General features: G+C 42.6%; 3 protein-coding genes and 1 long non-coding RNA gene across 10 annotated transcripts in view; 1 reads left to right on the top strand and 3 right to left on the bottom strand.

Annotated features, from left to right (window-relative positions):
- The window catches only part of LOC113140830 (uncharacterized), a 54,020-nt gene extending 53,106 nt beyond the window's left edge, over positions 1 to 914 (bottom strand). For all 3 annotated transcript variants that reach the window (XM_026324864.1, XM_026324883.1, XM_026324874.1), the window contains exon 1: positions 641 to 914. The gene's annotated coding sequence lies outside the window, so the exon portion shown is untranslated. The remainder of the gene's footprint in view (positions 1 to 640) is intronic.
- Positions 915 to 2,892: 1,978 nt separating this feature from the next.
- On the bottom strand, positions 2,893 to 4,222 carry LOC113141892 (uncharacterized). Its single transcript, XR_003296856.2, has 2 exons — positions 3,921 to 4,222; positions 2,893 to 3,824 (listed from the first exon to the last, which is right to left on the bottom strand). It is a non-coding gene; the product is annotated as an uncharacterized LOC113141892 (long non-coding RNA).
- Positions 4,223 to 8,760: 4,538 nt separating this feature from the next.
- On the top strand, positions 8,761 to 11,636 carry LOC113140557 (uncharacterized). Of its 5 annotated transcripts, none has more exons than XM_026324446.2 (7): positions 8,763 to 8,933; positions 9,471 to 9,610; positions 9,767 to 9,816; positions 9,933 to 10,277; positions 10,360 to 10,449; positions 10,680 to 10,808; positions 10,901 to 11,636. In XM_026324446.2, exons 2-7 carry the CDS (start codon positions 9,540 to 9,542, stop codon positions 11,008 to 11,010), a joined length of 795 nt encoding a protein of 264 aa, XP_026180231.1. In that variant the 5' UTR covers positions 8,763 to 8,933; positions 9,471 to 9,539; the 3' UTR covers positions 11,011 to 11,636. The 5 variants fall into 5 exon arrangements, 3 of the variants coding, with proteins under 3 accessions (XP_026180239.1, XP_026180231.1, XP_026180221.1); XR_003296666.2 differs by having other exon boundaries at positions 8,765 to 8,933; positions 10,360 to 10,457; XM_026324436.2 differs by having other exon boundaries at positions 8,765 to 8,933; positions 10,889 to 11,636.
- A 2,584-nt stretch (positions 11,637 to 14,220) lies between these two features.
- On the bottom strand, positions 14,221 to 15,524 carry LOC113140946 (butyrophilin subfamily 2 member A2-like). The gene is made up of 3 exons (XM_026325087.2): positions 15,508 to 15,524; positions 15,049 to 15,408; positions 14,221 to 14,856 (listed from the first exon to the last, which is right to left on the bottom strand). The coding sequence occupies exons 2-3, from the start codon at positions 15,314 to 15,316 to the stop codon at positions 14,645 to 14,647; spliced, it is 480 nt and encodes a 159-aa protein (XP_026180872.2). The 5' UTR covers positions 15,317 to 15,408; positions 15,508 to 15,524; the 3' UTR covers positions 14,221 to 14,644.
- Between the last annotated feature and the right edge of the window lie 5,014 nt (positions 15,525 to 20,538).

Here is a 20,538-nt window from a genome sequence, read left to right on the forward strand (position 1 = left end):
TGATCTAAAGCTGGTGTTTTTCTTACTGTCTGAAAAGTCACATGGGAACAGTCACGGCTCCTTTGTCGAATGAGGTGGATATAAATTTAAATTTACTTCCGGTTTCACGTCTGACTGTAAGAAGTCTTCATTGGAGATGGACTGAAACAGACCAGGTGAGTCCAGTCCGACGATGTTGGATCTTGTCTGGTCTCTGATTCTGAGACTGGTCCTTCTTCCAGTCCAGCACCAACAGGAACTTTCTCATCGTTCAGATTATTTTGTCTCGGGTTATTTTCCATCTGCAAATTAATTCCTGGTCAACTCGCTGATCAGCTGAAAACAAGTAACGAGACGCTTTGAGTTTGTTTCCCCTTTAAAAACATTATTTAATAGAGACTCGTCCTGATTTGGGTCCTGAGACTTTTCCTTCTCAGTCACACCTTCGTAACAAACACAGCTTTGGATTCTGGTCTGACTGCTCCGTTCCAGCATAAACCTGCAGACTGATGGACCCGGGACATTTCAGCTTGACTTGATTTTTCCAAGCGCATCTTGATCCAACTTCACACATGTGATGCAGATTTGAAGCCTTTCTGCTGCAGAGTTGCCTCAATACATGATGTCAATGAAGGAGAATGGACACAAACATGTTTCTTACCTTCAAGAACAGCGTTTTCCTCGGCAGCAGACTGGATCAGGTCTCAGCTCAGACCACGTTAAAGTCTCTCTGGATCAGGTCTCAGCTCAGACCATGTTAAAGTCTCTCTGGATCAGGTCTCAGCTCAGACCACGTTAAAGTCTCTCTGGATCAGGTCTCAGCTCAGACCACGTTAAAGACTCTCTGGGTCCGATAAAGTCTCTCTGGCTCAGGACCAGTAGAGAGTTTGTGTCTAAAAAGCCCCGCTCATCGCTCTGGTCTTGATTTGGAGTCTGTCAGTCCCAATAAATAGTCCCTGCTCTCTCTCTCTCTCTCTCTCTCTCTCTCTCTCTCTCTCTCTCTCTCTCTCTCTCTCTCTCTCTCTCTCTCTCTCTGAGCAGCATGTGATTGGTCAATATGTGTGGTGTCTCAGAGGAGGGGGGGCGGAGTTACACACAGCACACGAACAGGAAAGAGAAAGAGAGAGAGAGAGAGAGAGAGAGAGAGAGAGAGAGAGAGCTATGTCACAGCCTCCAAAATGTTGATCCTGTACAGAGAGTGACAGCTGAGCATCAGACCAGAGTGACCACAGGGAAAGTGACAAGAGTTAGTGGCTGCTCTCTGGGCGTCCATGGACAGAAAGTTCCACAGAATTGAATCCAGCACTGTTCTCTCAGAAACCACCATTTTAGAGCCAAGATTCAAGAAGCTGGTCTTTAATGACCACAGAGCAGTTGATGAAGCTCTTCCGAGAATAACTGCAGCAGCAGCAAGTGACCAAAGTGACCAGTAAGAAGCGACTGAAGTAAAGTGAAGGTTAACAGTCCGCCCAGTGGCCCACCCATCACTCCAAACAGGAAGCAACGTGCAGCCCATTGCTTCCTGTTGCTTCCTGACCAGGATCCCTCTGGTGAATCAGCCGACTGTGGTGCTGAGGCAGAAACTGATGCTGACATGTTTCAGGGAAGGAAGCTTCAGCTGTCCCACATCAGCCTGATGCAGAGCAGACTACATGAAGGCAGCCTGGGTCAGTAGGTGGTTGTGCTGTTGGACCGTGAACAGACCAGACGGTTTGTGGCGTCTGCTGCTTTCAAACGCTTCACTAGTGTCAGAGAAAATGAGGAGTCTGAAGAGGAAGAAGAAGACTACTTTATTAATCCCCAAGGGGAAATTCAATTGTTACAGCAGTTATTCTAATTTAAAGTTATTAAATCAAATATTATTTAAATTATATTAATTACTAACAATTAATAAAGTGATAAAGTAATTAACTTGTATGTAGAAAAGTAATAAAGTAATTATTGATTTTGGGGTGTACAGGTGACTATGATGGGATCCTGCTTGGGGACAGGGGCCTGTAGGCAGTTTTTTATGACCCCGTTCCCTGACCCCAACCATGGGCCACAAACCCGTTACAGTGCAGCTGCAGCCAGGACAAATGCATGCATTGAAATAACCTTCGGCCAACTAAAGGGAAGATCTCAGTGTTGGCAAGTCTGAGGGTTGCCTGTTTTTTTTTTATGTTGTTTTGTTTTTATTCTGCCTTTTTCCTGTTTGCTGATATAAACAAACAAGCACATCATTTGTCTTTTAAATAAAGGAGTAAAAAACAGTAAATGTAGTTAATATAGTTAACAGTTAATATCACCATTTTGTAGAAACTTCTTGTATTTCACCTTTACTTGTTCCCAGGTTCCAGTGGGTCCCTTGGTGGCTCTAATATAAAAGATTAAAGTAATTATGACAATAAAAAAAGAAAAATACATATTATTTACTGTAATAAGTGATAAAAACATCTAACACTGTTACTTATGCATTTGGCTGCAACTTCCTGCCAACCCTCTCTCCTGGCTTTTGCAGCCTTTGAGCTGTTCCCTGACGTTTTTAAATTTTGGAACTCGCCATAGCCCTCCATTAAGAGTTCTTGTTCTGTCGCTGAGAAAAAGTGCACGCTCTTTGGCCACTGTGGGAAACCAATCGCAGCTTTGCTGATCAGTGTTTCTACAATCGATACATCGCCCCTTTAAACCAGTGCATGAACACACAATGATCTCAGGTAACTCAATCCAGCCATACTAATCAACAGGTGTGTTCGAAGAACCAACTTAGCCAGATAATGATTAGCTGGATCATATGATCTTGGATGTAATAAGCGACGTATGAAGAACGGGCCCCAGAGGTCTGATCAGCTGTGGCCTGAAAACCTTTTTCTTATCACTAACAGAGATTTAATCAGATCATCACACATCAGAATCAACAGTCAGAGAACAATGAAGCTTTTTAATGAAGAATGTTTATTTAGAAACGTGTTTGCTGTTAAACTATACCAACATCCATAAAACAACAGATGTAAAGTGTGCATGTGTAAATAAATGCTAAACTAGTATGTATGGATATTCATATTCAAAACCAACAATAACAATGATACACAACTTTTATAAGAACATTCTGTCTAACAGAAAAATAGAATTGTCTGATACAGGTATGAAAATCAAGAACAAAAATCCTTAAATGAATATTATTTTTAGGATATTCTGACTTTACTCTCAATATAAAATACTTCCAGAGGTCTCAGTGTCTGCTCGGTTACAAAATCAGTCCGCACCAATGAAACTTAAAGAATGTGTGAGTCTGTGGCAGGTGAAATGTAAGTTTTAATGCTTTAAGATGTAGATTGTTGGACAGAACTCAGACTGACACTTCACTCTGAACTGAAGCCAGTCATGTACTAGTCAGTCAGGCTGAGGCAGCTCAGTAACCCTGACAGACAGTGGGATCAAATATTCAGGAACAACACGTCTACATCAGTAGACAAAATATGACACTCCCAGTTCTTCTCCTTAGGGATGTTTGTTGGCTCACAACTGAACCTGTGAGGTTTGGGTGAGGAAGAGGTCATCGCTGAAAATGGCTGGTGATGTATGAAACTAGAACACTAACGCCAAAACAAGTGCTGCCATCAGGATCTGCATCTTTTCCCTCCACAGAAACCTAAAGGCTCTTTGGAGTGAACCTGCCGTTGGCCATACGTCTTTGCAGTTATGGCATATTTCTCTTCAGGGCTGTGCTTCTCTCTCCAAATGACTCATCTGACTGAGGAGCAGTAAGAAAAGCTCTCAGGTGCAAAAGGTGAATGTATAATCCTCCCATCTCCACGAAAAGGCACTCAAGCTGGGGCTGGTGGGGCGGGGTCATACTTCAGAGGCTGGATGAACAATAAGCAGTAAGTTAAGCACAAGTTTAATAATCACCCAGTTGTATCCCAAAAGACTTAGACCACAAGAAGCGACTTTGGGCTTACATGTCGTAGAAACTGGTGTCTCAGTAAATATCCTCCAGCGATGCTCAGCAGCAGGACGATGAAGACGACCAGAACCGAGACCCGAACGCCCCGATGGTGCGAAACACCTGACATCAAACAAGCAAACAAAAGCTACAGCAACTGGACAGAACAAACATGAATATGAGCTGATTCAGGGGTTTGTTAAAGCAACTGCACTGAACTGAACTCTCACCTTTAACCACCGTCGTGTCCTCTGGATCTGGGGTTTGGAGATTTGTGTTAAGCTGTGGTTTTATTGTCGGCGGGTTTTTAGCTAAATTTGGATCAAGAATAACAAGATTTCAATATTAAAAAAATGGAACATCTGGACAGTTTGGGCTTGGACCTAATGATGTTTGTTGCCATGTGCAGCATGTGAGTGATATGATGTTAGAAAAATCATCGTAGTAAATCACACAGAGCTCAGAGCCTCAGTCCATCAGGTCCAGTTTATCACCACAGTCTGTCCAACATGGACACACAAGGACACTGTTCAACTGGACTGAACCAACTTACCTGTGACTTTGAGGAGACATTTGTCAGAACCTGCACCAACATCTGTCTTCACATCACACCGGTACAGACCAGAGTCCTCAGTCCTGAGTCTGGACACATGAAGTCTGACTCGTCCTTCTCTGAGGACGTCTTTGTCAAACTGGACTCGTCCTGAAAACTGTTTGCCCTGAGACTCTGGGACCTCAACACCCTCATGTAGATGAAACAGGACTGGGTCTTTGTCCTCAGTTAACAGTTGACAGAAGATGTAAACTGCTGAGAGAGACATGTGAGCTGTGGTTGTGAAGGTCCAGTCCAGTGTGATGTCGTGGTTCTCCTCTGCCTGATAGGAGCTCTGTGTCACATTCACTACAAATGTTCCTGTTGAGGAGACACAGAGGGAAAGTGACGACCACACACACTCACAACTTGGATTATTTTGGATTTCCAATTGATTTGAGTTAGTGGATAAAAACTGACCCCAGGTCAGTAAATATTTTTACTGTCATGGCTGCTCTCCACTCTCAGATCTACAGAGCCTCCTGGTACTGGATAAAAACAATATGTGAATCAGCCTGAGGATGTGGTGGTGTAGGTCTGAAGTGTTGTTGCATCAGTAACTTTGACGCTGTGTAAACTTCTGCAGACGTTTCCTTTAAGAGATTTCAAGAATCAACTGGTGACAAAATTACTGAATTACTGAATTTCCCCTTGGGGATTAATAAAGTGCTTCTTCTTCTTCTTCTTCTTCTTCTTCTTGTTCTTAAAACACAAGAACAGTTTTCCTCAGCAGCAGACTGTTGTCATGTTGTCATATCAGTGTTTACGTGACTTGTGCAGCCACATGTTGTAGTTGTCACAGTCTGGGCTCCACTGTAGTGGAGTCTACAGGTCACTACATACCTGTCAGATTCACATCTGCACATAGATTTTAATACACAGTTCTTATGTTTTTCATCAGTTATTGTTTTATTATTTTATTATCTCATTTGAACCTGCTGATGGAGGTGGGCTCTTGGTGCAGTTTTCATGTCACACAGGTACAGACCAGAGTCCTCAGTCCTGAGTCTGTGACAGAACCAGAACAGAAACAGACTTTATTCCTGAATGAGAGATGAGGACACAGGCTGGACTTTATTTTTCCAAGTGCATCTTGATCCAACTTCACACATGTGATGCAGATTTGCCTGCCTGAACTGAACTGATTCACGTCCTTCTTGCAGAAAAGTTGTTTGATTTGATTTGTCTCTTCACAGCAGCGAGGGACTGGTCTGAACCTGAGAGAGAACCTGAGAGAGTTTTAGTTCAAATTTCCATGAATAAAATGTTCAAGTCCAAATTGTTCAGATTTAAAGTTTGCTCTTGAAGAAGAATAAAGTGCCCATGTAACATGATATGATGAAGACATTCTTGGGATGTTAAAGGTCAAAGAATCACATTCATTTTTTCTGTGTCTTTTCTTCACAGCAGCTGCTGATGAACCAAAACCTCAGAGACCAACAGAGAGTCCAGAACCAGAGTCGGGGAAGGATCAGAGTCTACATTGGACTGGGAAACCAACCAACACTGAACAGTATCTGCAGCGATGTTGGTCCTATGTCTGTGGCAGATATGACTGAACCTGAGGTTGAGGTGACGTCCTGCTGTTAGAGAGCAAACACACAAATATGTTTCAGGTCACATGTTTCAGTGTTCCACTCATTTCCATCTGACTTTGGCCTCAAACAAAAACCCCCTGACACTAAGGATTTCTAAGGCAGAGACTTGTTTACATTTACAATCTCAGAGGATTTTAAATGTCTCCGTGCCTGATGATGTGACATAAAGAGAAGGCTGTTGGTTTGCTGAAGTCAAACCTGATCTACCAAACATATGGACCCAGAGTCAGTGGGTGATGGAAAGAGAAACAAAGTGAAGTGACTAAAAACTCTTGACTTCACAGTTTCCTACCTGCATTAGATGGCACATGGGTGCCGCAGGTAGGAAACTGTGGTTTGGAAATGTTTTCTCCTCAGTGAGGGGCGTGTTGTCCCAGTTAGACTTTGGTCTCAGGGTTCACCATGTCTGTCAACTCTGTGTGACCTGTGTGAATTCAATGAAGACTTTTGACCCTGCTTTGTATTTCATTAGGAAGCAGACGAAAAGACATGGACACACTAATCATATTACATATGTTGCCATGCCAGCATGATTTACATGAGTGACTCTAAAGTGTAAATTAATGCTGCTGAGCAGATATAAAAGTTGATCATTTCCTTTGTCCGTGGTCAGTCGTCCTGCAGATCGTATGCTCTGATGTGACTCTGTCGCTTTGCCCGTTGTTTATTATTATTAAATTTGCCATCCTTTAGGCAAGGCAAATGTCTTTGTATAGCACCTTTCATACACTACGCTATTCAAAGGGCTTTACAAGGCATGTAATTACATTAAAATCATGGAAAAGAGCATCTAAAAACAGACATTTAACATAAAATAAATTGAAATCAAATAAAGTAAATTAAAATAAGATGTCAAAACACATTAAGAAAACAAGGATGAACAATTATTTGAAGGCAGCAGGAAACAACAGTGTTTCCAGTCCTGATCTGAATGAGCTGACAGTTGGAGCAGACCTCAGGTGTCCAGGAAGTTTGTTCCACAAGTGAGGAGCATAGTGACTGAATGCTGCTTCACTTTGTTTGGTTCTGGTTCTGGGAACACACAGTAGACCTGTCCCAGATGACCTGAGGGGTCTGGAAACCTCATAGGGAACTAATACATCTTGAATATATTTTGGTCCTAAGGAGCCCGGCCGCTGATCCAGCCCAAGAAACAACAGTATGGACCAACAGCGAAGCAGCAGAGACACAGACAGACCTGTAATTTTGTCCTGTTGGGGGAGACAATCGGACTCACGGTCAGTACTCAAAGTTGATTAGGTTGGGAACCTAGGATCTAAAGCCAATTGGGTCAGGGACCCCGGGCTTAGGAACCCAGGCGCTTTAGTGTTATCCTTAGAATACGGGTCTAAACAGCTGTAGACTTAAATAAGGGGTTTGGAACCTCCGGCTGTAGTCTACTCGATCCTAGACGTAAGAGTCCGGGACTCAGGATCGTCTCCGCAGATAGTCTGTGTTGAGGTACTTTTAGTCCATCAGGGATGGGACAAAATGAAAGTAGGGGACCCACAAATATGGGTCAGCGTGGTCCGATAGTCGATATCATAAGGGGTAAATGTGGTGACAAAGTGGTGTCATGCCTTTTATTTTTATTCTTGCTTATGTATTTTTAACCTGTCGTTTATTTCTGTAAAGCACTTTGAATGACTCTGTATGAATTGTGCTGTATAAATAAACTTGCCTTGCCTAATGTTACAGCAAGAGAAACTCACTACACTGTTGAGTAGTTCATGAGACGTTGTCTTGGTAGACCCATTGTGTTATTATTTACTGTTGTATGCAGCACAGTGAAAGACTCTGGGTCGCGTGACGAAAGATAACAAGAGTATGGCTACTAGAGAAATGGGTTTAGTACTGGGTACTAAGAAAGAAGCTAATTCATGGCCAGAGACAACTGCATTGTCACCGTTATGTGAAGAAATGAGAAAGAAGTACAATGGAACTTGTAAACAACTGACTGTATGGTGGGAACTGGGGTTTCCTGTAGGAGGGAGTCTGAGTACTAGACAATTAGTGCAATTAAAAGATAAGCTTGAAAAGAAGGAAAGAGAGAGAGAGTGCAGAGCAACACAGGGCTTGGTCCAAGAGAGAGAGAAAGAAGCACAAGATGAGCACAATCACATGACTATTCATCCTCAGACACACCCTCTTGCATATGGCCTTTCTGGACAAAAAGTGTCTTAGAAAATTTAAATCAGTGTATTGTTTACTGTGAATGTGTGAACAAGATGACATTCACAGCACTCTGAAGTAAACACTTTAGCCTACAACATGCTGGTCTCCAAAGTCTTGTGAACCAATGTTCTGTTTGTGTTTTATGGTCTTATTTCAGTGAGTAAAAAATTGTAGTTTTTCACTAGCCATGCATAAACACTTTTTTCTCAAAAACACAATAATGTATAAACTTGAAGCTCACATATTATTGTAGCCAATTTTGTGCTGATTACAGTGTTATTAGACTTTAGACATTAATATGTTTAAAAAACACTGAAAAAAGCACAAATGTCAGGACATGTCAAAATTTGTCCAGGCCCCAAAAACCCCCTCAGACCCCAGAGGGTTAAATGTTTTAACTCTGGAGCTGAATCTGTTTCACTTTCACTTTCACTCATGTGTTTTCCCTGGTCACATGACCCATGTGTGTTACCACAGGTTCTTTAAACTTGTAGTCCCTCCTCTGTCACATGACCGTCACCAGTTGTTTGTAAAGCTCTTTCTCTTCCTGGTCAGACTCATTCGGGCTGTTTTGTAGTGAAGCTGTTCAGTTCATCCAGCTGGTCATTAAATAATTAATGCGACATAAAGCGAGTTAATCAGCTGCTCCATCTCCTCCAACCAGGTCAGTAAGTCAAACCCAGTGCAGGATTTACTCTTTGTCTTTTACCTGTTGCATAAACACATTTCCTGTCTTTGTTTACTGAGCATGACGCACTTTTAAATCACTGTCAGAAAAATGAGAAACTCGCTCTGAACCAACCAGACTGGTCATGTTTCATCTTTTATTGAACTTCTTTACTGTAAATGTGGAAAATCTTCTCCAGGGTCTGATCTTTACGGTTCTTTGGGTTTGTCAGCAGTAATAAAGTCCCAGGACGGTCTGAGCACATTCACCTGGAGTGTTTCTAACACGTTTGTTCATCCACACTGGTTTGTCTAGATCATAAAACAGTTGTTGGGTGTTTTCTACACAGAGGAAATCTGCAGCTGTCATGTTCTTGGTCCCTTTAAGTTCTACTGGTTTCAACAGAAGCAGCCAAACTATAAATATGACCATGGGGTCACTGGGGGATTATGGAAACCTGAGCTGAGTCTCTAGAACCTCAGCTTCATATCAGTCACTTAAAGGGTTTTTCCAGTGTGTTTGGTTTTTTCCCAGGACGTCAGACTATAATGCAGCCAGGAACTGGTCCAACAGGAAAACTGTGTCTTCACCTTGTTTGTACTTATGAACCTGGGGAGGAGCTCATGGTTCCTGGGAACAGCTGACAGACCATCAGCCTCCAAACACGTGAACAGGTGGGACAATAAATGCACAGTGTGATGACAAGACAAGATCTTATCTGTGCTGACGATGCAGTTAAATATGTTCAGGACTCCAGTGATCAGCTGATCTGTTCTGTGTGAATTAAATTCTATTCTTCATCTAATAAAATGTTTTTTGTTTCCTCACAGTGAGAAGATGATCTGGATCCTTCTGGTGTTTGGCCTGACCTCTGTCTGTGGTTAGGACTATGTCCAACCTTTCCTTTCCTTTTCCAAATGAATCTGACAACTATCAGAGACATGACACAGTCTGATTAAGACTCATTACAGTCTGTTCCCTGTCTCTCCTCTGCAGGGATATTTGCTGTGAAGAAGAGCCAGAACGTCTATCAGGCAGAGGAGAACCACAACATCACCATCGGATGGGACGTTCAGACCACCATGGACTTGTCTGCGGCCTTCCTGGAGTGTGTGTCAGGGTCTCTGAAGACTGTGTATTACATGGTAAAAGGAAGTGAGGTGCCAGGGGCTCAGCATCAGCAGTTTGCAGGACGGGTCCAGTGCGACAGAGACGCCCTGAGAAAAGGACGGATCAGACTTCATCTGTCCACAGTCACAGCCGGAGACTCTGGAAGTTATTGGTGTAGTCTGGCTGTTGATTATGACAACGTCAAGAAGCAGTGGGCGTTTGAGAGCTCTGGTAAGTCGACTGTAGCGTCACTGCAGATCAGGACTGTCAACACGGCAGCAGCTGCCAAACTGATTCAGATTTCCACCCTCAGTAAAGTTTCTTCTGAACGTGATCCCCGATGGAGGCGACAGTGACGTGTCCACACCTGGAGCAGCAGCTTCTGGACGTGGGTCCATATTAGGTGATGCAGTGAGTTTCTAAACTGAATGAACTCAGCTCATTCATACACAGAAACACGACGTTACAAACTGTCGGGTCCTGTCAGTTTAAACAACCAGGCCACAAAAGGGACTAAAACAAAGTCGACCAAGAGAAACAGCAAATCTGTGACCAGCGTCTCGTAAAAACCAGCTGAGGGCACTAAAACTTGTTTTTCCATTTCCAATGTGTTTGTCTTATGTGTCCATGCAGGTGAAAACCCCCCACAGGAAAATCCATATCAGGATTACGTTTTTCTGGCCTTATTTATCGGAGCTTTAGCTGCAATGAATCTGGCAGCTCTGGCAGTGATAATATTCTGTCAACGCCAAGAAGAAAAAGGTATTTATGCAAACTTTGTCTGGGTTGAACTGTGTCTGTCCTGTGTCTGCACTTACTGTTGTCTCTTTTCTACTGTGCAGGTCCAAACCAAGATTCAAGCACAGAGTCCCTAGTCCACCAGCAAAGACATGAAGTTACTGTCAACATCCCTGATGGTTCAGCTTCTCCTGCTGCATTTCTTCTAATCAGCTCAAACCAGTGACCATCACTAACATAAAGACGGACTCAGGTGTGACTTCATCCCCACAGACTCAGCTCTGACCTGAGAACTTGGACTTTGGAGTTTGAGGACATGTAAAAATGTAAATACACCAGAGTGAAGTCCTACTGTCCTCTCTCTCTGTGAGTCTAATGGAACCTACAGGGCCTGGAAAGGTCCTACAGATATGTAACCAGTCACTGAGAACATCTTCATGGTTCCTACTCATTTCCCTCTTGGTGCTCTGTCCTTCACCAGCTCTTCATCTTATACACGTCTGAACAAAGTTTCAACCACACACAAATGTTTTCCTTCCTCCAGGCAGCTGCTTGTCCACCACATGACACGTCACGTCCCATCATGCAGCGTGAAGCAGGAAGTCGTTTGAGTGTTTACAACCTGAACTTACAAGTTTTGAAAAATAAAACGTGGCTTCACCAAATTTTCCTCTGAAACAAAATGTGGTTTATAATCTGCAAGATGTCAAACCTGCAGCGAGCGACAGCTTTGAATTGTGCAGCTTGAACCTGGGATTGGTTGGTGTTGGAATAATTTTGTGTATATTCAAATGATTTCAGTCTAAAATACTGTAAGTTCTTTGTCTTAGTCAGTAAAGTGCCTCAAAATGATTTTTACTGTGACTTATTGTGTCGTGATGAGAATTAAGGGTCTTCAAAGGTAAAACAGCTCATGGGTTATAGAAGTTAAACTGCTTTTAAAGCAACAGTTCCACAAAACTGGAAGACGTTTTATTGGAACGATGAAGAACAAGTATGAACTAACAACACTTATTTAACAACAGCCCTGAAATAGAAGTGTTTCCTGTTTTTGCTCAGAAACATGTTTAACTTGTGAACTATATATAAGTCACCTTCATGATTTGACTAGGTCAGCATTTTAAAGCAGTCCATGTATTGGTCCTTCAACATTTAGTACAAATACTTTCTGTTTCCCAGCACACAAAGGTCCTTTTGTGTTTGGGTAAAGACACTTGATTCTTGCTTCGTCTTATCACTCAGCAGAGGAAGATGATGAAGTGTCGGTTCAGCTGATCCACACAAAATCCTTCCAGCTGTGCAGAGGTGGGTCATGTGTTTTTTGGTTTAGACCATAACAGCCTGGAAATATCCAGACACAGAGAGAGACAGTCCAACCTGTGGATTTATGGCAGGAAGTCAAATCATTAGTTTTCATTGAACAACCTGATCATAGTTTATAGAAGAGCGACACCTGCTGGCTGAGTTGGAGAACTGCACGTGAGGGGTCGTCCTGACAAAGCCTCGTGGCTTCAGGCTGTAGTGGATCTGATCATTATTCACCTGAACAGAGCTGTGTCTGCAGGACCAGGGACCCAGAGTCCGGCAAAGGTGAGACACCGAGCGTTTCTTTAGCAAAGACACTTTGTTGGTGCGACCCTCCCTCATTGTTTGTCTGCACCTGCTACAGGTGCGTGACGCCCCAACACGCAGAGCAGCGTGGCCGCATGGCGGACTGAGCTTCAAGGCCTTCAGGCTCAAAGTGCCTCCTTAAAACCACGTCGGACCGAGACCAGACATCGGGTCTGCAACGTGTGGATCCATAAGGGCCCTGAAGACTCGTGGACAAAGGTGAGCTCTTCCTTTAGATGGTTTCCTTGACACTGAAGAACCTGGGCTCAACAAGCACTGGCTCTTTAACACCACTCTGGCTCTGCCTGTTTCTGTCTGATGTCCTGCAGGGGGAGCAGTTTAGCCACTAACCGTCCGACCACCATGTTCTGGCCCTGGATCATGGTCAGGCCTCCAGACACAGTCCTAAGGGAAGTATTGTAGAGTCTGTTGTCTTTGTATCTGTCTCGTGTCCTAGAAAGTCAGCAGCCTAGTTACTAACATCTGAACTAGTCTTCCAGATGAGCATCTGCAGCCCAGATCAGGACTGTGATAGTCTTGGGTTTCATGGTTCTGTCAGTCCAAAATTGGTTTGAGACTGGCTTTTCTTTGCCTGATGTTGTTGGATTTTAACTCTTTAACCATGAATTGATCAGACTTTGATCATGATTTGCTCCTTGTATGAATTGGAGAGTGATTACTAGGGAAGTTTGGACATGGTCAGACTGGGATTGTCCAAAGCAGGAAGTTACTATGTTGTAATGTTAAGAGGAGTTTTGTTGTTGATCATCACCCAAATTCTGATAGAAATCCAATGTGGGTTGTACCTGAGGGTTCAGTCTCTGGGTCGTCTCTCTGTTGGTAAGAAACATCTAACTTCAGTTCAGAAGTTCAGTTTTTCTTTGGCTCACGTTTCTGTCCCACACTCGTAGGTTCTTATTGACCGTTGATCTCCACAAGACCATTTCTAGTTCAGCTCTTGGCTCCAAGAAGGAAGTGGATGAAGTGAGTTTAGTTCCACTGTTTGAAGTTGGGTCTTGGCTTTCTGAAAATCAGTCAGTAGAAGTTTGAGGATTCATCAGTTGAGCAAAAAGTGCTGCACAAACATCAGCTGCATTTTAACCTTTGATTTCTTGAATCCTCTGGTCATCCAGGCTGCATTTGTCACCTTCCTTATCTTGATGTTGCACAGTATAATTCACTGGATCATTTCTCATTAGAGACTGAAACAAACCAGTGTGAGCTGTTCCCTGTGGAGCTGTTCCCAAAATCCACCAGCAGGTGGCACCAGAACAGTCCTGTCAGAGGAGCTGATGGTCTAACTGGACCCCTCTTCTCTGATAAACAGCTGAGTTCATGTGTTTCCTCTGAAATCTTGATCTTTGACTTGAGTCTTTCATCAGGGAAGTTGAGCTTCAGTCCCACACAGTGACTTGAGACTTGGACTCTGAGATTTAGGACTTGGGAACAATCTTTGTTTGACTTTTTAGTGCATCAACATGAAGGAGAAGAAATATCTTTTCCTATAGTCAAAAACCAAAGCTCTTTATGAAGCAGCAGGACTTGGAGAGTTGCAGAAACAGCTTCCTGACTGTGAACCTTCCTTCATATTTAATGTTGGAGTTTCTAGAAGTTCCAGCTCTGTACATGGAGCGTGTGGCTGTCATGCTGTCGTCCTGCAGCCTTGTTGAGCAACGTGGAAGCAGCTAAATCCTTCAAAGTAAAAGCCACTGAAGCCAATGATCCGTTTGGCTGTGAACCAAAAGGCTGGTGGATCCAGGCCACCAGGAACAGAGAGGTTAGTCCAGAAACCACCAGGTGGAATCATCTCACAGCAACAACCTGCTTTATTGGACAAACTGATTTTATTTGACTCCAGTTCAGACTTTTATTGTCTTCATTCACAGAATGAATTAAAATAAAGAGATAAAACAATGAAATATAAAGTTATTATATTTCCAAATTAGTGTTGTTCTATTTACAAATGTACACAAATATCAATGTTTGCAACAATAGGAACAAATAAAAAATGTAACATACATAAATAAAACAGAGCAACAATATGAGCAACAGGAAGGAAAAGATGTGTTTTTCTGTGTTTTCTTCTTTGAAACATGGAACATACATGAAGCATCAAGTTGCTGCTCAGGTTACCTGCTGGTTTGTCTGATGTGTCCTGATGTGCAGTTTTCTGACCTGCAGCCAATGACAAACCACTGATTTCTGTCTGAGCTGGAAAATGGACTTTAGGGTTGGTCTGATTCTGTTGATCAAACGAGTTCCTCTGATGCAGAACCTGAGCTGTAGTTTCTTTTTCTTCTGGAATCTTTTTTTCCAGTCTGATCCTTATTGAACCAACAGTAACACACAGTCAGTCCACCTGCTGCTGTCAGTCCCAGTCCACAGATGAGGACGATCCATCTCCAACCTGCTGCGTCTGGTCTCTCAGGTTCTCTCTCAGGTTCAGACCAGTCCCTCGCTGCTGTAAAGAGACAAATCAAATCTGTGTCTTTCATGTGAAGAAACAACTTTTCTGCAAGAAGGACGTGAATCAGTTCAGTTCAGGCAGAGCAGGAAGGATTGTAGTTTCCACAATACTTTTCTTCTCTGATTCTTATTTAGCAAAAAGCTGCTGAAATGAATCTGTGAGGAAAGTTTCACTGAACCAACTTACCTGTGACGTTGAGGCGACAGCTGTTATAGGCTCTACCATCATCTGTCTTCACGTGACACCGGTACAGACCAGAGTCCTCAGTCCTGAGTCTGGACACATGAAGTCTGACTCGTCCTTCTCTGAGGACGTCTTTGTCAAACTGGACTCGTCCTGAAAACTGTTTGTCCTGAGACTCTGGGACCTCAACACCCTCATGTAGATGAAACAGGACTGGGTCTTTGTCCTCAGTTAACAGTTGACAGAAGATGTAAACTGCTGAGAGAGACATGTGAGCTGTGGTTGTGAAGGTCCAGTCCAGTGTGATGTCGTGGTTCTCCTCTGCCTGATAGGAGCTCTGTGTCACATTCACTACAAATGTTCCTGTTGAGGAGACACAGAGGGAAAGTGACGACCACACACACTCACAACTTGGATTATTTTGGATTTCCAATTGATTTGAGTTAGTGGATAAAAACTGACCCCAGGTAAAGGGGGTCAGGCTGATGAGCAGCAGGATCCAGCAGACCATCTTCTCCTGTCAGAGGAGACAGAAACACATGAGGTCAAAGGTCAAAGGTAGAAGGAGGAAAATCTTTAATCATTGACTTTTTAAAAGAGACAAGATGCAGCACCAACTTTTAAATGTGTTTTTCAAATATCTTTGGGTGTTTTCTTGCATAGTGTTGTTCCAGCTTTGTCAGAAACCAACATCCAGAACTCCTGGTTTCAAATCTGAGCCCCGTGTGACATCACACGTGGGCTAATTAACATATTTAGGCCCCGCCCACAGCAAAGAGACAACTCTTCCTAAACTATCACTGTGTATCAACACATTCCTGGAGTCATTAGCTCCAGTGCTGTAAAGGTCATAACACAAGTCACTACATCGACCCTCAGACTCTGAAGAATCCAACGGTCCATGGTTGAACTTTCTTTTTCATGGTAAAGTTCCTGGATGTCTGGGTAAGATATAACTTGTGTTCTAACCACTAAGTTCTGCATCCCTGCTAATGATTGTGTGATTGTTCTTGTGAGGATGCATTTAATTGGTTTATTTTATAGCTGCTGAATAAATTATCCTCTGTTATTCTCATCAAGACAAATGCTGCATGTATGAAATTAATGTCAAAATATAATGTGACAGTTGTTGACCAGTGTTAATGTCGTTGACGAAAATTAGAACGAAAATATTTTGTCAACGACTTTTCACTGACTAAATAAAAATGAAGTAATGACATTTTCGTTAACTAATAAAAACGAGACAAAATGTGAGTGAGGGACGTTTTTTGGAAAAGATCCAATCAGAAATAATCAAAAGACGCACGACAGATCAGACAAATCATGGCCACTCTCCTTTAGTTACAGGTTAACAACAGTTAAAACAAACTGACTCGATATATTGCAATAAAAACGTTATTGATGTCATGTTAAACGTATTATCGTCCTATAAGCTGCTCAGTAACATCCACCATGTTTACCTTCAACTGGCGCACAGAGCGAGGTGCGATCCAGCTGGTCCAGGTCCACGACAGATGTTCCCATGACACGGACAAACACTCAGCGAGGACTGACTGAGCTATATATATTAGTCACTTGGGTATGCGTCACCTGATATGGAAAGAATTTGTGACCTAACCATGGTTACTGTTGCTATCAATCACAATCTGCTCAAATAGTTTTTACATTGCCCTTTAGGTGTGTGTGTGTGTGTGTGTGTGTGTGTGTGTGTGTGTGTGACATAACACTGAACATATATATAATATATTATACACTAACCATTTTCAAATGATCAATATTATGTTAATATCTGACATTAAAGGCTTCCTCAACAAGAAGAAGAGGACGTTCATGGCAAGAGACAAGGAGGAACTCAAGAGGAAGCTGAGGGAGGCAAAGCAGCTCTATAGAGACAGAGTAGAGCACAAGTTGAGACAGAACAATATCAAAGAGGTGTGGAATGGGATGAAAATAATGACTGGCTATAAGAAGTCGCACACTGCTGTGGAAGGAGACTCAAAGTTTGCTAATGAACTTAACCTGTTCTTTAATAGATTTGACACCACCTCTGCTTCTTACTCTGACCCAGTGTCCTCACACACCATCCCTCCTCCCTACACCACCTTAGCTGATGCCTTGGGGTCTCTTCACATCCCCCCACCCAACATCTCTGCCAATGCTGCCTCCCCATTGCCCACTGATACCATCTCCTCTATCAGCAGCCATACAACATTGAAGTATACCTCACCTCCAATAACTCCTCCCCTGCCCTCATCATCTGACTCCTCATCAACACAATACACAGGCCCAGTCTGTGCCACAGAACGGGGGAGGAAGGAACTAGCTAAACTAAAGTCCAACAAAGCAAAAGGACCAGATGAGATCAGTCCCAGAGTACTTAAGGTGTGTGCTGGACAGCTTGCAACTTAGTCTGGTTCTGAATCTGAGTCAAAGTGTGAAGACCATAGGGACCAGCTGCTTTGCTGCTCCACTTTGTTCTGCTTCAGCTGAAACAACATCTTCATAGGAAACTGTTCTACAGAGGAACCAGTGAGTCTGTTCTGTGCTCGTCCATCCCTGTGTGGTTTGGTTCAGCAACCACAGAGCAGTGCTAACTGGATGTGTCTCACCAGGTGTGAACTCCTGTTTGGTCTTAAAGCAGCTGATCACTGATCACTGGGATGAACTGATTCACCAGGAAGGTTTGTCTTTAAGTACCTGCTGTGTGACAGTCACCCAGGTTTGTTCATGGTGTTTGAGAATGTTCAGTGTGTCATGTGATTTACCAGCCTCATTAAACAAAGTTATGTTTATTTGTGCCCAGACTGAATCAAATAGTTTCCTACTGAGTCATATTTCAGAATCAGAATGAGCTTCATTGCCAAGTGTCTGTGTACACTTGCACAAGGAATTTGTTTAGGTACGTGGGGTTACTCCAGTGCAAACAGACATAGATACAAATAGAGGACAGGAGGGGACAAGGACTGTCTCAGTTTCCTTGCATGAAATATGGCAGTCCATAAACAGATCTGGTCTAGCAACCTGTAATAGGCAGGTAGTAACAGATTACTGTTCTGTTCTGTTCTGTTCTGTAGTCAAACCTGTTTTACCTCTTAGCTCAGAGTCAGCTGGACTTGGAACAATGTGCAGGGTAAATACTTCACACAAGTCAAAAGGAATGCAGGGAAAGTGACTGTTCTCTGTCACACCCGTGGTTTGTTTGTGTTCACTGTGTCTGCTGATGGTGATATTACTGTTTCTCCTCAGTGAGGTGTGTGTTGTTCTAGTCAGACTTTGGTCTCAGGGTTTAGTTTAATGCTGCTGCATGTTGGAGAACGTGACAAGAACAAGACAAACAGACATTATTATCTATAACTGTGTTGACCCTGATTCCCACAGCCTGAGAAAAGAACTACAGCCTGCTCCAGTTTGAGGGTCTGTTCTTGTCTCAGGCAGGACGTGGTTTATCAAGTGTTCCTCTGGACGTCTCTGGCGTTTCTCCTTCTCTGTGGACATCCTCCCATCATGCCATGCTTCCCTGGTGTTCCTCAGGGCCTTCGTCCTTTAGGGTTCCACCAAAAGGAGCCTGAAAACAAGAGGTGGCAGAGCTTTCACTGTGGTAAATGTGGATCCAAAGACCTGAGCAGCTTAAAACAGCAGAGTCAGTGACGTCCTCTAAGGAGGCCTTTCCTGATTTCATTCTAATGGCTGTTATTTGATTTGGATCTTTTTATTTGGGTTTCATTGTAGTTTTATTTCTGCTTGTTGTGTTTGTAGCAGTTTGTAATAAACACACTTATTAAGCTGAAGCTCAGCTGGAAATGATTTAATTTGTTGTCATATTTTACAAAGACAAACACCAGTTTCAGGTAATTTGCCACTTTATCATCTGACAGATTTCTAGACTAAGGTCAAAGGTGAAACCACAGTTGAATGTTTGTACCAAGACATTACAAAGTGACTGACAGGGGGAGAAACATTATGAACTGGTCCATGAACTGGATGTTGTTATGTCCTGGTTAGGTCTAGAAGGAGCTGAGTGTGATCAGCTGGGTGTGGTTTCCTGTTGGTTATAGTTTAAACATGTGACCTGAACACAGCAGCACTAAGTCATTGTTACTGTTACAGTGTCACAAGTTTTCTGTCACAGACTGAAGGAAACAGGAAACAGTCAGATTTGCTTCTTATTGGTCAGAGTCAGTGGAAAAGGATAAAGATGCACCAGTTCTTCACCAGTTCTTCACCAGTTCTTCACCAGTTCTTCACCAGTTCCTCACCAGTTCCTCACCAGTTCCTCACCAGTTCTTCACCAGTGTTGCCAGTTTCTGCTACTTCTTATGATCCTGGGCTGTAAAAATGTGCCTCGTTGTCTCGTGGGGGATCTATACATGACTGCTTTTATATGTTACTGATCGCTACCAAGTGACTTTGTTCTCCAGAGTCTTGTGATGAGTGAAACCAAACATGTACATACTGTGTATCATTGAGCTGATGTGTGATATCTAGTACTGATATTATTTGGACTGGTTTTTATCAGAGTGGGCGGGTTTTCACTACTGGGGGGGTTTGTCAGTGGAATCTGGAAACTTCGGGACTTGAGTTTCTCTCATAACACAAAATGTTCTGGAGAGAACTTTGTTCTTGTTCTCGTGGAGAACGTCTCAGCCTTAACTCAACAGTTCAGTCGTTTATTGAGGTTGCTCAGGTTCAGAAATACTCATGTTCATGTTACTGGAGACACTGTACAATACAATCATTTTATCTTTTATTTATTTCAAAAATAGATATAATTGGTCATTGAACACGTCTTTCTCATCATAAATAATAATAATAAGGATTTATTTACAAAGGTTTATACTTTAACAGACTTTTAACGCCACCTAGTGGAGATAAATCCAAACAGGAGCATCTCAGTCTCACTGGGTCTGAAACGACTAGACAGTCCTTATTCAGGCATCGTTTTCCCATCTGCACTGGGCCTGAAAAGACTCTGGATCCGGTGTTCTGTCGAGTCGCACTACCCTATCGAAAAATGCTACCCCAGTAATATTAACTAAATGGGCAGGGGTCGCATGATTTGACAGTCCATGCTTATATTTTACCACAGGTAGCATGGACTGTCAAATCAGGCTACCCCTGTAATATTAACTAAATGAACTATATAATTAGATTTTACCACAGGTAGCATGATTCGATAGGGTAAAATGGACTGTCAAATCATGCTACCTGTGGTAAAATATTAGATTTTATATATATATTTATATTATATACACATTTATTTTTATATACAAAGATACTACAAAGATATGGTGCACCACTGTCTTTGTGATATTGGGCACATTCAAAATGTGTCCAACCATTACAGGAATCACACTGCACCTGAAACCAAATCAATAAAAAGACATGAAGTACAAAAGACTCCACAATGATCTAAATTCTATGGTAATACACACACACATTTGTGAGTAAATTGATCATACAAAACACAAATGTTTATGTTACTTTACCATTTCA

Source organism: Mastacembelus armatus, chromosome 18, assembly GCF_900324485.2.
Source record: "Mastacembelus armatus chromosome 18, fMasArm1.2, whole genome shotgun sequence".
NCBI classification, from domain to species: Eukaryota; Metazoa; Chordata; class Actinopteri; order Synbranchiformes; family Mastacembelidae; genus Mastacembelus; species Mastacembelus armatus.